Here is a 16870-nt window from a genome sequence, read left to right on the forward strand (position 1 = left end):
GGCATACACTATTTTGAAGCATCAATGAGTGGTGAGTCTAAATGAGAGCACGTCACATGATTCTGTGACCGCACATTGAAGGCGAGTGTCAAAGCGTTAGCGAGTGCACTATCTATGGTCTTCACATACATGCCAAACTCCATCATGCTTATGTTAATGTTTCATGGTTTTCACAAGTGTGCTTTTGCTTGTGCCATTGTTGGAGAGAAACTCATCGTTTTACATTAGTTTTGAATTGTTGTATACGTTGTATTGTCTGATCCACTGAGTCCATTGACTGTTTAGATTTTTATGAGCCTATGTGTGTGAGGTGATGTTTGACAAATAAGTGTAGAGTTGGAGGTGGTGTGTGTGTGTGTGTGTGTGTGTGGTTAGAGTTGTGTGTGTGCGGTGTCATCTTGGTTAGCATTTCACTGTACTGTTTGCACCAACTATATCCTGTGCATGTGACAAATAAACTATTATTTGATCTGTGTAACAGCTATCCCTAATCATGAATGTGTCGGTTGCTTCTTTGTGATCTCTCCACCACAGCAATCAGCTGAAGAAGGGCAATAAGAACGGGAAGGGCCTGAGTCATTTCTCCATGAAGGCGTGTGCGAAGGTGCAGAAGAAAGGCAACACTTCCTACAACGAGGTCGCCGACGAACTGGTGGCTGAGTTCACCCACTCCACCACCGTCATGACCACAGACTCGGTGAGTCCGTAAATAATATGATAGTTGAGTAGACGCTTTCATCCAAAACCCCTTACGGTTGACAGTGACACAGTCAGTATATGCGGCCAATGCAGGAATCAAACCAACAACCCTGGGTAGTGTTCATTAGGCACCAAACAGAAGAAAACGGAATGAAACAGGGAGGGACTACCTGGAGAGAACGGTGCTTGTCTTTCAGTTATGTTTTCCATTGCATGCCCTAATGAACACAACCCTGGTGTTGCCAGCACCGTGGTCCTCTAACCCATTGTGCCAGTAGAATGATAAAGTATTGTAGGGGGCTGTTGAGAGGATCTAGCCAGGTGGCCAGATTTCTGACTATACTTTAGCCAATGCCTCTAATGTCCCCTTTCATGTATAAATAAAGAACAAACTGATCTGGCCAATCTGGCCAACAGGCTACTCAACACGTGGTTATTTTTATTCTTCTTGTTTATTTGCAATGTACATTTTTCTTCTTGTTTGTGAGAAAATTGTTGTACTCAGGACACTATTGGGAATGAGACCCTGGGCTACACTGAATAAATAAAAGTTCATACAAAATAAAATATGTCCAATTTGACATTAGAGCAAAACAGCGATGCATTTTTTCTGAAGCTAAATGTTAGATACGTTTGTTTTTCCATTCATAAGCTGTTCAAGATAAGCAATTAACGAAAGACAGATTTGAAGTCATAGAGCAGGGGTGTCAAAGTCAAATGGACGGAGGGCCAAATAAAAAAATCAGCTACAAGACGAGGGCCGGACTGTTCGAATGTTCATTGAAAAATTTTTAAATGACGCATATAGTCTAGTGAACCTAATTGAACCTACTGAAAACCTAACAAATATATTACAATATGATCAGATAAATAAAGCAATATTTTCTTATGGCTCTGTCAGTAATCTTTAATTTTCAACAGACACAAAAGACAAATTTCCTTTATATAAATATCCCCATAACATGAACATTAAATGAAAGAAACCGGTATTCAAGGCACCATCAGTAGACTATATTTTCTATTTTAGCAAAAGTGGGCTAAATTTACTTCAAAGAAAAAACAATAATAGCAATTTTCTATCATCCACTCAACTGAAATATTTTTAAAATATAATTGGATTGAAATACAAAAAAATAAAGTGCAAAAATCTATTAATCAAAAACAACACTTTGTTTAAGGAGAAGTAACATGCAGTGAAAACAAATATTAAATTTTAACTTTTAAACTTGAACTGAGTAAAAACTCTAAATATGTGATTGCACAGTAATGTTCACTTGTTTGAGGTTGAGGGTGATACTTGGTGGTGTCCCATCTTTTCCACAAGTTCATCAATGTTCGGGGTAAGGCTCTGAGCTGAAGAAATCCTCAGAATTGAGTGGAGGTGTTCAGCAGTAAGTCGACTTCTGTGTGATGTTTTGTTCAGGTTCATCAAAGAAAACAGTTGTTCACACAGGTATGTGCTGCCAAACATAGACAACGTTTGAGCAGCCTGGATGCGCAGCTGGGGCATTGTGCCGGGGAGGAAACGGGCGAACTCCGCAGCACCCACTGCCGCATATTTTGCCCTCAGTGCATCATTGCATTGGAGGTCAATCAACTCCATTTGGAGGTTTGGTGGTGAGCTTTCCACGTCAACAGCAAATGGGTTACCGAGCAGTTCCAACCTGCTTTTTTGTGCTTCAAAGTCAGCAAATCGGCGTCGAAAGTCAGCGGCAAGCATACCTATTTTATCAGCCAACTGTGTGCTCGGGAACGCACTGGTAGAGAGCTTCTCTTTCATGGTCTGGCAGCTGGGAAAGTGGCTCAAATTTTCTTTCCGCATCTGCGTCTCCCACAGAGTCAGTTTGGTTTTAAATGCCTTCACTGTACTGTACATATCAGAGATGACACGATCCCGACCCTGCAGCTGCAAGTTTATTGCATTCAGATGACTCGTAATGTCACACAGAAAAGCCATTTCACACAGAAACATTTCGTCTCGGAGTTGTGTTGTGTCTTTCCCTTTGCTGTCCAAGAACAGACAAATCTCCTCACGAAGCTCGAAACATCTTTGAAGCACCTTTCCCTGGCTTAGCCATCGCACCTCTGTGTGATAAGGCAAATCACCATGCTCCGTTTCTAACTCCGTCAGAAATGCCTTGAACTGGCGGTGATTCAAACCTTTGGCTCTGATAAAGTTAACTGTGCGCGTGATGATGCTCATTACATGCTCCATTTTCAAGGCTTTACCGCACAACGCTTCCTGGTGTATGATACAATGATAAGCTGTCAGCTCACCTGTCGCGTTTTCCTCTTGCATCTTTTCCCGTATCTTCGCCACCAGTCCGCTCCTGTGTCCACACATCGCAGGTGCTCCGCCGGTTGTCAAACCCACGAGTTTTTCCCAAGGCAGCTCCATCTCATTTACACATCTTGACACCTCTTCATACAAATCATGCCCCGTAGTTGTGCCATGCATAGGACGTAAAGCCAAAAACTCCTCTGTCACGCTTAGGTTGGAGTCCACTCCGCGGATGAAAATTGACAACTGGGCAATGTCAGAAATGTCGGTGCTCTCATCCACAGCCAAGGAATATGCAATAAAATCTTTTCCCTTTTTCACAAGCTGCTCTTTTAGATTGATGGACAACTGGTCTACTCTCTCGGCAATGGTGTTTCTGCTCAGACTCACATTTAAAAAGAGTTGCCTTTTTTCTGGGCAAACTTCGTCACAAACTTTAATCATGCAGTTTTTGATGAAATCCCCCTCCGTAAATGGCCGGGCTGATTTAGCGATCTCTTCTGCCAAAATAAAACTGGCCTTGACAGCAGCCTGGCCTTGTGATTTGGCTTTTTTGAACAGAGCCTGTCGAGATTTGAGGCCTCGTTTTAATTCCTCTGCCTTTTGTAGCCTTTGTTCCATGTCCATATTCTTGTTTTTGTCCGCGTGTTTCGTTTCATAATGTCGTCTCAGATTATACTCTTTCAGTACCGCCACACTTTCTCCACACAGAAGACACACAGGTTTTCCAGCTACCTTCGTGAACATATACTCCGACTCCCACCTTGTTTGAAACCCCCGGTTCTCAGTATCCACCTTCCGTTTTGCCATTTTTGATGGGTATCTGAAAGTTAATTTTACTGTGATGCTGACGACTGCTGTGCCAATAAATATTGAAATGAAGCAGCCTACTGCTCGGTGCGTCACCTTTGCATTGTGGGAAATGTAGTATTGGTGCGTGTAAAAGATCTGCGGGCTGCCGGCTTGCTGCGGGCCGGTTCTAATAATAAATCAAGATCATCCCAGGGGCCGTAAAAAACCTTCTTGCGGGCCGGATGTGGCCCGCGGGCCTTGACTCTGACATATGTGTCATAGAGGATTTGGAATGTTGATTATGTTGCAAACTGTTCCCTTGCATCCCAAAGCATTGTGTTGGAGGAGTCCGACTGAAAGTTTGGCTGTTTTAATTGTGGGGAGGGGGCCAACCTCATGACATGGCCCCATAAAATAGCTTGGCCCCAGCCCTAATCTGCTTACTCCCTTGGAATGTTAAAAAGTATCATTAATTAAAAACAGATTAACCATGAAGGCTAGCAGTCAGTGCACCTCTGGAGGGGTAGTGGGTAGTCCTGGCCAGGGACACACACCATGGAGCAGCTACTAATGAGGTGACCCTTGACCCCCCCCCCCAGACAAGCCTAGAATCATAACCTCTTCTCTGCTATTCTCTGTTTCGTTGCTCGCTCTTAATGTTTTGTCTCTTTTCTTTACTCACTTCTCTTTTATTTTATCTTTCCTCACTCTTCTCTCTCTCTCTCCCTCCCTCCCCAGCAAGTGTATGACCAGAAGAACATCCGTAGGCGCGTGTATGTATGATCCGCTGGAGTGGCCTGCCCACCAACTCAGCCCAGGAGTGTCAAAACCTGGAGGTGATCTTACACACATACACAAACATTTGAAACCAGCAGAGTTCTCTCTGGGAGCTGAAAGTGAGCCTTGACAGCTACTCCATGACATCTGTCACTGTCACCTCAGGAAAAGAGGGACAGGTGGACAGAGAGAAAGAGGTGAGGGGAGCACAGACAAAGGAAATGGGAAGAAAAACGAAAGACCCTTTCAGTTCTCATCTGTATCATGTGTCAACTTCCTGCAGAATATAGATCTGTCACGATAAACACACGAACACACACAGTGACCCATTTTGGTGGAGGACTAGGCATAAGGGAGTGGGGAGATGGAGAATAGAGTACTCCTACGGCTGGCCTTTTTTGACAGCAGAAGACTTTCGCAATCCATCACTACTGCTCTGACAATACAAATAGTAATTTTCTTGCTTTAGTCTGGTCAGTTACTTAAAGAACAACACTAACTGTCTGAGTGGTGGGATATGGGTAGGGTTCTGTTGGAGCACAGCATTGAGGTGGAGTGGAGGTTGGATGGAGGAGGGGCACAGACAGTACACTGACCAGTACCACCGCTGACCATCTACATCTAGTCAATAACTTCCAGACCCTGTCATGAACTTGGCCACCCATCGGAGGCTTCAAGAAGCACTCCAAAATAGCTCCATATGCTGATCTAGCTACTTTTGTATGTTTCTTTTGAAATTGCTTGTTTGTTTTTGCTTTACCAGCACTGAGATTCTTTATGTGATATATTACTATTAGACAGTTGTTATACCAGTCCTTTCTAAAAATGCTTATTAAACTGTTTCTCTAATCAAGTGGATAAACAGAAACGCCTGAAGAGGATCAGGCAGAAGAGAACTCAACTGGATGAACTCATACTGCAGTTATGGGGCAGTCCCTTGTGTGTGTGTGAGTGTGTGAGGGAGAGAGGGGAAAGTCAGATGCCTTGGTCGTGAGTGATGAGCTAGGAAGCTGTCCATCTATAAATCCATTGAAAAAAACAGCTTATCGTTAGCATCTCAATAGCATATGAAAGGGAACTTTTGTATGACCCCTTGAAGTTCCCAAGGGGGCCAAAGGGTGTGGATGTGGGTGTGGTCGGAGTTCTCTTGATTGATTACTTCTCCCTGTGAAAAAGACTTGGCGATGACCGAAATATATTCGAAGTCTGTTTCTTGAAATGTACCGCACCACGGATAGTTGTCATTCATTGCATCTCCGATTAATGGTGTGTTGTGGCTACATTTTGCTCTGCCCTAATGAAGGTTACTCACTCTAAAGCTAGTTTTAAGCATCAGTCTAAGCTCCTATTCCTCTGAGGTTTTCCCTCAGAATAGATTTAGCCATGCTATACTAGGGCTCGTGGCCCCATGCCCATGTATGATGTAGTTCCACTCATGAACCATCAACCTTCAGAGATTGAAAATGTGTATGTGAGGATAAATGTTTTTGAAGTATGTATTGATAAGATTAGTTGTAGTAACAATGTATTTAAAACTGTGTGGATAGGTGTGTTCGAAAGTTTGCACTTTAGGACCAATGGAAGATTGATGGAACACCGTAGGCAGGCGAACTAAATCAAATGCACCTAAAATGGTTCTAAACATTGCTCGTCTCTCCTCTAACAGAAAATCTCTTTCAAGAACCTAGTGCAGAGAAACAAAGCCAGTGAGGCTTCCTCCCTGGCCCTTCCCCCTTCCAGCTCTGTCATTCAGCTCCCCTTCATCTTCCTCAACACAGACGTACGCACCGTCATCGACTGCTCCACCTCCAGCGACAAGTACGTGTCACCGCAATGTCTTCACCCTCATGCCTATTGCAAAGACGACTCCAGATCACTTATTACTGAATCGCTTATCCAAATGCCCCAGTAGTATAACACACATGCTCATTGCGCCTTTATCATAAATATGCCAACACTTCTCCTACAGTGCTAAGAGTAAATTCAGTTAGGATCACAAGGTTTTACCGTGATTAAAATATGTGCGATTTATACGGATGGCTACCACAGTAATCCCCCGACTCTCTGTAGGTAGCCAGGACTGTTATGGTGAGTGAATGAGGACCCAAAAGCGAACTAACTTAAACAGAGCTTCTTTAATAACCAAACATAGGTAGGCTCAGATAGACCGGCAGATTCCGACAGGACAGGACAAGGTTACAGCAAACATGACGATAGTCTGGCTCAGGCATGAAACACAACAAACAAGAATCCGACAAGGACAGGAACAGAAACAGAGAGAGATATAGGGACCTAATCAGAGGGAAAAAGGGAACAGGTGGGAAACGGGGTGAATGGGTAGTTAGAGGAGACAAGGAACAGCTGGGGGAAAGCGGGGGAGAAAAGGTAACCTAACAACGACCAGCAGAGGGAGACAGGGTGAAGGGAAAGGACAGAGACAAGACACAACATGACAGTACATGACAGTACCCCCCCACTCACCGAGCGCCTCCTGGCGCACTCGAGGAGGAAACCTGGCGGCAACGGAGGAAATCCTCGATCAGCGCACGGTCCAGCACGTCCCGAGAGGGAACCCAACTCCTCTCCTCAGGACCGTACCCCTCCCAATCTACGAGGTACTGGTGACCACGGCCCCGAGGACGCATGTCCAAAATTCTACGGACCCTGTAGATGGGTGCGCCCTCGACAAGGATGGGGGGGGGGGGGGGAAGACGAGCGGGGGCGCGAAGGACGGGCTTGATGCAGGAGACATGGAAGACCGGGTGGACGCGACGAAGGTATCGCGGAAGAAGAAGTCGAACTGCGACAGGATTAATGACCCAAGAAATACGGAACGGACCAATGAACCGCGGGGTCAACTTGCGAGAAGCCGTCTTAAGGGGAAGGTTCTGAGTGGAGAGCCAAACTCTCTGACCGCGACAATATCTAGGACTCTTAGTTCTACGCTTATTAGCAGCCCTCATAGTCTGCGTCCTATAACGGCAAAGTGCAGACCTGACCCTCTTCCAGGTGCGCTCGCAACGTTGGACAAAAGCCTGAGCGGAGGGGACGCTGGACTCGGCGAACTGAGATGAGAACAGCGGAGGCTGGTACCCGAGGCTACTCTGAAAAGGAGATAGCCCGGTCGCAGACGAAGGAAGCGAGTTGTGGGCGTATTCTGCCCAGGGGAGCTGTTCTGACCAAGACGCAGGGTTACGAAAAGAAAGACTGCGTAAGATGCGACCAATAGTCTGATTGGCCCGTTCTGCTTGACCGTTAGACTGGGGGTGAAAGCCGGAAGAGAGACTGACGGAAGCCCCAATCAAACGGCAAAACTCCCTCCAAAATTGAGACGTGAATTGCGGACCTCTGTCCGAAACGACGTCTGACGGAAGGCCATGAATTCTGAAAACATTCTTGATGATGATTTGTGCCGTCTCTTTAGCAGAAGGAAGCTTAGCAAGGGGAATGAAATGAGCCGCCTAAGAGAACCTATCGACAACCGTACGAATAACAGTCTTCCCCGCTGACGAAGGCAGTCCGGTGACAAAATCTAAGGCGATGTGAGACCACGGTCGAGAGGGAATAGGAAGCGGCCTGAGACGGCCGGCAGGAGGAGAGTTACCGGACTTAGTCTGCGCGCAGACCGAACAAGCAGCCACGAAACGACGCGTGTCATGCTCCCGGGTGGGCCACCAAAAACGCTGGCGAATGGAAGCAAGCGTACCCCGAACGCCAGGGTGGCCGGCTAACTTGGCAGAGTGAGCCCACTGAAGAACGGCCAGACGAGTAGGAACGGGAACGAAAAGAAGGTTCCTAGGACAAGCGCGCGGCGACGGAGTGTGAGTGAGCGCTTGTTTTACCTGCCTCTCAATTCCCCAGACAGTCAACCCGACAACACGCCCCTCAGGGAGAATCCCCTCGGGGTCAGTGGAGGCTACTGAAGAACTGAAGAGACGAGACAAAGCATCAGGCTTGGTGTTCTTAGAGCCCGGACGATAAGAAATCACGAACTCGAAACGAGCGAAAAACAGCGCCCAACGCGCCTGACGCGCATTAAGTCGTTTGGCAGAACGGATGTACTCAAGGTTCCTATGGTCAGTCCAAACGACAAAAGGAACGGTCGCCCCCTCCAACCACTGTCGCCATTCGCCTAGGGCTAACCGGATGGCGAGCAGTTCGCGGTTACCCACATCATAGTTACGTTCCGACGGCGACAGGCGATGAGAAAAATACGCGCATGGGTGGACCTTGTCGTCAGAGAGGGAGCGCTGAGAAAGAATGGCTCCCACGCCCACCTCTGACGCGTCAACCTCGACAACGAACTGTCTAGAGACGTCAGGTGTAACAAGGATAGGAGCGGATGTAAAACGATTCTTGAGGAGATCAAAAGCTCCCTGGGCGGAAACGGACCACTTAAAGCACGTCTTGACAGAAGTAAGGGCTGTGAGAGGAGCTGCCACCTGACCGAAATTACGGATGAAACGACGATAGAAGTTCGCGAAGCCGAGAAAGCGCTGCAGCTCGACGCGTGACTTAGGGACGGGCCAATCAATGACAGCTTGGACCTTAGCGGGATCCATCTTAATGCCTTCAGCGGAAATAACAGAACCGAGAAATGTGACGGAGGAGGCATGAAAAGTGCACTTCTCAGCCTTCACAAAAAGACAATTCTCTAAAAGGCGCTGGAGGACACGTCGAACGTGCTGAACATGAATCTGGAGTGACGGTGAAAAAATCAGGATATCGTCAAGGTAAACGAAAACAAAGATGTTCAGCATGTCTCTCAGGACATCATTGACTAATGCCTGAAAGACAGCTGGAGCGTTAGCGAGGCCGAAAGGAAGAACCCGGTATTCAAAGTGCCCTAACGGAGTGTTAAACGCCGTCTTCCACTCGTCCCCCTCCCTGATGCGCACGAGATGGTAAGCGTTACGAAGGTCCAACTTAGTGAAAAACCTGGCTCCCTGCAGGATCTCGAAGGCTGAAGACATAAGAGGAAGCGGATAACGATTCTTCACTGTTATGTCATTCAGCCCTCGATAATCTATGCAGGGGCGCAGAGACCCGTCCTTCTTCTTGACAAAAAAAACCCCCGCTCCGGCGGGAGAGGAGGAGGGGACTATGGTACCGGCGTCAAGAGCTACAGACAAATAATCTTCGAGAGCCTTACGTTCGGGAGCCGACAGAGAGTATAGTCTACCCCGGGGGGGGGTGGTTCCCGGAAGGAGATCAATACTACAATCATACGACCGGTGTGGAGGAAGAGAGGTGGCCCTGGACCGACTGAACACCGTGCGCAGATCGTGATATTCCTCCGGCACCCCTGTCAAATCACTAGGCTCCTCCTGTGAAGAAGAGACAGAGGAAACAGGAGGGATAGCAGACATTAAACATTTCACATGACAAGAGACGTTCCAGGAGAGGATAGAATTACTAGACCAATTAATGGAAGGATTATGACAAACTAGCCAGGGATGGCCCAAAACAACAGGTGTAAAAGGTGAACGAAAAATTAAAAAAGAAATGGTTTCACTATGATTACCAGAAACAGTGAGGGTTAAAGGTAGCGTCTCACGCTGAATCCTGGGGAGAGGACTACCATCCAGGGCGAACAAGGCCGTGGGCTCCTTTAACTGTCTGAGAGGAATGTCATGTTCCCGAGCCCAGGTCTCGTCCATAAAACAGCCCTCCGCCCCAGAGTCTATTAAGGCACTGCAGGAAGCTGACGAACTGGTCCAGCGTAGATGGACCGACAAGGTAGTGCAGGATCTTGAAGGAGAGACAGGAGTAGTAGCGCTCACCAGTAGCCCTCCGCTTACTGACGAGCTCTGGCCTTTTACTGGACATGAAGTGACAAAATGACCAGCGGAACCGCAATAGAGACAGAGGCGGTTGGTGATTCTCCGTTCCCTCTCCTTAGTCGAGATGCGGATACCTCCCAGCTGCATGGGCTCAGCACCCGAGCCGGCAGAGGAAGATGGTAGTGATGCGGAGAGGAGAGCGACGGAGAGCGCGAGCTCCTTTCCACGAGCTCGGTGACGAAGATCAACCCGTCGCTCAATGCGAATAGCGAGTTCAATCAAGGAATCCACGCTGGAAGGAACCTCCCGGGAGAGAATCTCATCCTTTACCTCTGCGCGGAGACCCTCCAGAAGACGAGCGAGCAAGGCCGGCTCGTTCCAGCCACTGGAGACAGCAAGAGTGCGAAACTCAATAGAGTAGTCTGTTATGGATCGATTGCCTTGACATAGGGAAGACAGGGCCCTGGAAGCCTCCTCCCCAAAAACAGATCGATCAAAAACCCGTATCATCTCCTCCTTAAAGTCCTGATACTGGTTAGTACACTCAGCCCTTGCCTCCCAGATTGCCGTGCCCCACTCACGAGCCCGTCCAATAAGGAGAGATATGACGTAGGCGACACGAGCAGTGCTCCTGGAGTAAGTGTTGGGCTGGAGAGAAAACACAATATCACACTGGGTGAGGAACGAGCGGCATTCAGTGGGCTCCCCAGAGTAACACGGCGGGTTATTGATTCTGGGCTCCGGAGATTCGAAAGCCCTGGAAGTGGCCGGTGGATCGAGGCGGAGATGGTGAACCTGTTCTGTGAGGTTGGAGACTTGGGTGGCCAGGGTCTCAACGGCATGTCGAGCAGCAGACACTTCCTGCTCGTGTCTGCCTAGCATCGCTCCCTGGATCCCGACGGCTGAGTGGAGAGGATCCGAAGTCGCTGGGTCCATTCTTGGTCGGATTCTTCTGTTATGGTGAGTGAATGAGGACCCAAAAGCGAACTAACTTAAACAGAGCTTCTTTAATAACCAAACATAGGTAGGCTCAGATAGACCGGCAGATTCCGACAGGACAGGACAAGGTTACAGCAAACATGACGATAGTCTGGCTCAGGCATGAAACACAACAAACAAGAATCCGACAAGGACAGGAACAGAAACAGAGAGAGATATAGGGACCTAATCAGAGGGAAAAAGGGAACAGGTGGGAAACGGGGTGAATGGGTAGTTAGAGGAGACAAGGAACAGCTGGGGGAAAGCGGGGGAGAAAAGGTAACCTAACAACGACCAGCAGAGGGAGACAGGGTGAAGGGAAAGGACAGAGACAAGACACAACATGACAGTACATGACAAGGACAAACATACACTGCTAAAAAAAATCAAGGGAACACTAAAATAACACATCCTAGATCTGAATGAATGAAATATTCTTATTAAATACTTTTTTCTTTACATAGTTGAATGTGCTGACAACAAATCACACAAAAATGATCAATGGAAATCAAATGTATCAACCCATGGAGGTTTGGATTTGGAGTCACACTCAAAATTAAAGTGGAAAACAGGCTGATCCAACTTTGATGTAATGTCCTTAATTAAAACAAGTCAAAATGAGGCTCAGTAGTGTGTGTGGCCTCCATGTGCCTTTATGACCTCCCTACAAAGCTTGTGCATGTTCCTGATGAGGTGGCAGATGGTCTCCTGAGGGATCTCCTCCCAGACCTGGACTAAAGCATCCACCAACTCCTGGACAGTCTGTGGTGCAACATGGCATGGCGTTGGTGGATGGAGCGAGACATGATGTCCCAGATGTGCTCAATTGGATTCAGGTCTGGGGAACGGGCGGGCCAGTCCATAGCATCAATGCCTTCCTCTTGCAGGAACTGCTGACACACTCCAGCCACATGAGGTCTAGCATTGTCTTGCATTAAGAGGAACCCAGGGCCAACCGCACCAGCATATGGTCTCACAAGGGATCTGAGGATCTCATCTCGGTACCTAATGGCAGTCAACCTACCTCTGGCGAGCACATGGAGGGCTGTGCGGCCCCCCAAAGAAATGCCACCCCACACCATGACTGACCCACCGCCAAATCGGTCATGCTGGAGGATGTTGCAGGCAGCAGAATATTCTCCACGGCGTCTCCAGACTCTGTGAAGAGCACAGGGCGCCAGTAGCGAATTTGCCAATCTTGGTGTTCTCTGGCAAATGCCAAACGTCCTGCACGGTGTTGGGCTGTAAGCACAACCCCCACCTGTGGACGTCGGGCCCTCATACCACCTTCATGGAGTCTGTTTCTTTTTTTGTTGTTGTGAATTTTACCCCTTTTTCTCCCCAATTTCGTGGTATCCAATTGTTTTAGTAGCTACTATCTTGTCTCATCGCTACAACTCCCGTACGGGCTCGGGAGAGACGAAGGTTGAAAGTCATGCGTCCTCCGATACACAACCCAACCAAGCCGCACTGCTTCTTAACACAGCGCCATTCCAACCCGGAAGCCAACTGCACCAATGTGTTGGAGGAAACACAGCACACCTGGCAACCTTGGTTAGCGCGCACTACGCCCGGCCCGCCACATGAGTTGCTGGTGCGCGATGAGACAAGGATTTCCCTACCGCCCAAACTCTCCCTAACCCGGACAACGCTGGGCCAATTGTGTGTCGCCCCACGGACCTCCCGGTCGCGGCCTGTTATGACAGAGCCTGGGCACGAACCCAGAGTCTCTGGTGCTGCAGTACAGCGCCCTTAACCACTGCACCACCCGGGAGGCCATGGAGTCTGTTTCTGACCGTTTGAGCAGACACATGCACATTTGTGGCCTGCTGGAGGTCATTTTGCAGGACTCTGACAGTGCTCCTCCTGCTCCTCCTTGCACAAAGGCGGAGGTAGCGGTCCTGCTGCTGGGTTGTTGCCCTCCTACGGCCTCTTCCACGTCTCCTGATGTACTGGCCTGTCTCCTGGTAGCGCCTCCATGCTCTGGACACTACGCTGAGAGACACAGCAAACCTTCTTGCCACAGCTCGCATTGATGTACCATCCTGGATGAGCTGCATTACCTGAGCCACTTGTGTGGGTTGTAGACTCCGTCTCATGCTACCACTAGAGTGAAAGCACCGCCAGCATTCAAAAGTGACCGAAACATCAGCCAGGAAGGATAGGAACTGAGAAGTGGTCTATGGTCACCACCTGCAGAACCACTCCTTTATTGTGGGTGTCTTGCTAATTGCCTATAATTTCCACCTGTTGTCTATTCCATTTGCACAACAGCATGTGACATTTATTGTCAATCAGTGTTGCTTCCTAAGTGGACAGTTTGATTTCACAGAAGTGTGATTGACTTGGAGTTACATTGTGTTGTTTAAGTGTTTCCTTTATTTTTTTGAGCAGTGTATATTTTCACGATTTCACTAATATCATCAAAATCAATAAGTCATAGCACATTTTTGTTCTCATTCAGTAGTTTTTACCTGATAAAGTAGAATCCTGTTGAAAAATAATATTAAAAGTACCATTTATATTCTTAAAACATAGTTTGAAAATTGCTGCTTCCTGTTGTAATAGCTTTTGATTCATGGCCAAGTGTCAAAACACTGGTTTTAGATGTCCAAATAAATAATCAACATGCTAAAATAAGTTGTTATATTTTGAAGACCAATACATAAGTTACTCCCTACACACACGTGTCACACTTGTTCACACTACTTGTATTTTACTAAATTAGTAACTTATAAAGTGACCGCTTTACCAAGCGGTACTCGACTGGAATTGATTAGCTTCACACTCAACACGGGAAACTGTTAAGAGTGAAAAACCCAGCAGCATTGCAGTTCTTGACTCAAACCGGTACGCCTGGCACTTACAACCATACCCCGTTCAAAGGGACTTAATTATTTTGTTTGGCCCATTCACCCTCTGAATGGCACGCATACACAATCCATGTCTCAATTGTTTCCTCCCCTTCATCTACACTGATTGAAGTGGATTTAACAAGTAGCATCAATAAGGGATCATAGCGCTTACCTAGTCAGTCTATGTCATGGAAAAAGCAGATGTTCATGTTTTGTACACTGTGTATACAGTGCATTCGGACATTCGGAAAGTATTCAGACCCCTTCACTTTTTTCCACATTTTGTTACGTAACAGCCTTATTCTGAAATTGATTAAATTGTTTTTTCCCTTCATCAATCTACACACAATACCCCATAGTGACAAAGCAAAAACTTTTGTATTAAAAATAAAACATGGAAATATCACATTTACATAAGTATTCAGACCATTACTCAGTACTTTGGCAGCGATTACAGCCTCGAGTCTTGGGTATGACGCTACAAGCTTGGCACACCTGTATTTTGGAAGTTTCTCCCATTGTTCTCTGCAGATCCTCTCAAGCTCTGTCATGTTGGATAGGGAACGACTTGTCCCAAAGCCACTCCTGCGTTGTCTTGGCTTAGGGTCGTTGTTCTGTTGGAAGGTCAACCTTCGCCCCAGTCTGAGTTCCTGAGCGCTCTGGAGCAGGTTTTCATCAAGTATCTCTCTGTACTTTGCTCTGTTCATCTTTCCCTCGATCCTGACTAGTCTCCCAGTCTCTACCACTGAAAAACATTCCCACAGCATGATGTTGCCACCACCATGCTTCACCATAGAGATGGTGCAAGGTTTCCTCCAGACGTGTGGCTTGGCATTCAGGCCAAAGCTTTCAATCTTCGTTTCATCAGACCAAAGAATCTTGTTGTCATGTGCCTTTTACAGAGGAGTGGTTTCCGTCTGGCCACTCTACCATAAAGGCCTGATTGGTGGAGTGCTGCAGAGATGGTTGTCCTTCTGGAAGGTCTCCCATCTCCACAAAGGTACTCTGGAGCTCTGTCAGAGAGACCGGAGGTCCCCTCCCTGACCAAGGCCCTTCTCCTCCGATTGCTCAGTTTGGTCGGATAGCCAGCTCTAGGAAGAGTCTTGGTGGTTCCAAACTTCTTCCATTTAAGACTGATGGAGGCCACTGTGTTCTTGGGGGACCTTCAATGCTGCATACATTTTTTGGTACCCATCCTTAGATCTGGGCTTCAACACAATCCTGTCTCGGAGCTCTGGGGATAAGTCTTTCGACCTCAGACATGCACTTTCAACTGTGGGACCTTATATGGACAGGTGTGTGCCTTTCCAAATCAATTTAATTTACTACAGGTGGAAACATCTCAAGGTTGATCAATGGAAACAGGATGCACCTGAGCAAAATGTCAAGTCTCATAGCAAAGGGTCTGAATACTTATGTAAATAAGGTATTTCTGTTTTTTAATTTTTTAAAATATTTGCTCAAATTTCAAAAACTTGTTTTCACCTTGTCATTATGGGCTGTTTGTGTAGATTGAGGAAAACTTTTTTTTACATTTTAGAATAAGGGTGTAACGTAACAAAATGTGGAAAAAGTCAAGGAAGGGGTCTGAATACTTTCCAATGCACTGTATCTCTAAGAAAATTATTTTGGTAGATAGCCAAGACGGAAAGGAAACAACACTTTTTTTCAGGATAATTTGAAGGAAACACCACCTCACATCGGTTTCCAAATAGCGACAGGGTTTGGTTTTCATTTTAATGATAGCGTAACCCTCAAATCAATTTTGTGGGATTGTGATGACTATAAACTTTAATACGAACAATTAACCATTCTGAGGTAAAAAGTATGTGCATTTCCTGTAATATTGTGTGGTGAAAACTTTAGTCTGTGTAATGTAGCAACATGTTCTGTCCACCATAGACAAATTAGCATAATATAACATAATGAAATATGTCAAAGTAATACAATATTTTAATATATGGTGACAGTAAATGTAGCACACTCACCCATTATTACAATGACATCTATTTCATCCTACTTTAACCAATTTAAAAACGCAATTTAACCAGTCACTCTAGACTAGAGCTTCCACATGGTCTGTGCAAGTCCCTACTGTCGATGCGAATTTCAACTTCAACAACACCTTTTGAGATCCACGATGACATAGAAGCGCATGGGGTTGTCCCTGGACCTGGAGAGTGGGAAGTGCACCGCAGACAATCTCGTCCTGGCCAAGTCCCTCATTCCCAGGTCCCTGGAGATCTACATCATAGGTGAGAGTTGGAAAATGGCGTTCATTGACAAGCATTTTTGACGTGTGTGTGCATACGTGTGGAAACGGGCCATTTCTGTCATTTCAATCTGTCTCTCCTCCCACAGGCATGGCCAGAGGCACCAGTCAAACAAGGTAGATTACCTCTCATAACTTTTCAATCAAAACTGTAATTTGAACACTATCCACTACCAAATAGGAACACTACACATGAAGAGTGATATTTCTATGATCCCTGTGTGGCTCTGTTCAAAAGTAGTGCACTATATAGGGTGCCATTTCGGATGTAGCCAGGAAATGATTCTGTTTTTGTGTGACAAAATGTTTCGTTGCACACCTTACTGATAACCGAAACGCTCAAGCCATATAGAAAAGCTCAAGCCATATAAATGACTTTAGGTGGCATGATTGATTTTAATTTGAGAACTGAAGTGACTGACCAGTGGTGTGG

At 46.7% G+C, this 16870-nt stretch overlaps 2 protein-coding genes across 2 annotated transcripts in view; one reads left to right on the top strand and one right to left on the bottom strand.

Annotated features, from left to right (window-relative positions):
- Positions 1 to 16870, bottom strand: part of LOC110507290 (endothelin-converting enzyme 2) — a 232875-nt gene that overhangs the window by 160141 nt on the left and 55864 nt on the right. The gene's annotated exons all lie outside the window — the stretch shown is intronic.
- The window catches only part of LOC110507289 (transcription factor Dp-1-like), a 51802-nt gene that overhangs the window by 32806 nt on the left and 2126 nt on the right, over positions 1 to 16870 (top strand). The window contains exons 3-7 of the mRNA XM_090224137.1: positions 535 to 697; positions 4511 to 4608; positions 6216 to 6367; positions 16217 to 16420; positions 16527 to 16554. Of these exons, the coding sequence (XP_090080263.1) occupies positions 4552 to 4608; positions 6216 to 6367; positions 16217 to 16420; positions 16527 to 16554 (441 nt within the window). The 5' untranslated portion in view covers positions 535 to 697; positions 4511 to 4551. The remainder of the gene's footprint in view (positions 1 to 534; positions 698 to 4510; positions 4609 to 6215; positions 6368 to 16216; positions 16421 to 16526; positions 16555 to 16870) is intronic.

This window comes from Oncorhynchus mykiss, chromosome 27 (assembly GCF_057628025.1).
Source record: "Oncorhynchus mykiss isolate SJ-2025 chromosome 27, ASM5762802v1, whole genome shotgun sequence".
In the NCBI taxonomy this organism is placed as follows: Eukaryota; Metazoa; Chordata; class Actinopteri; order Salmoniformes; family Salmonidae; genus Oncorhynchus; species Oncorhynchus mykiss.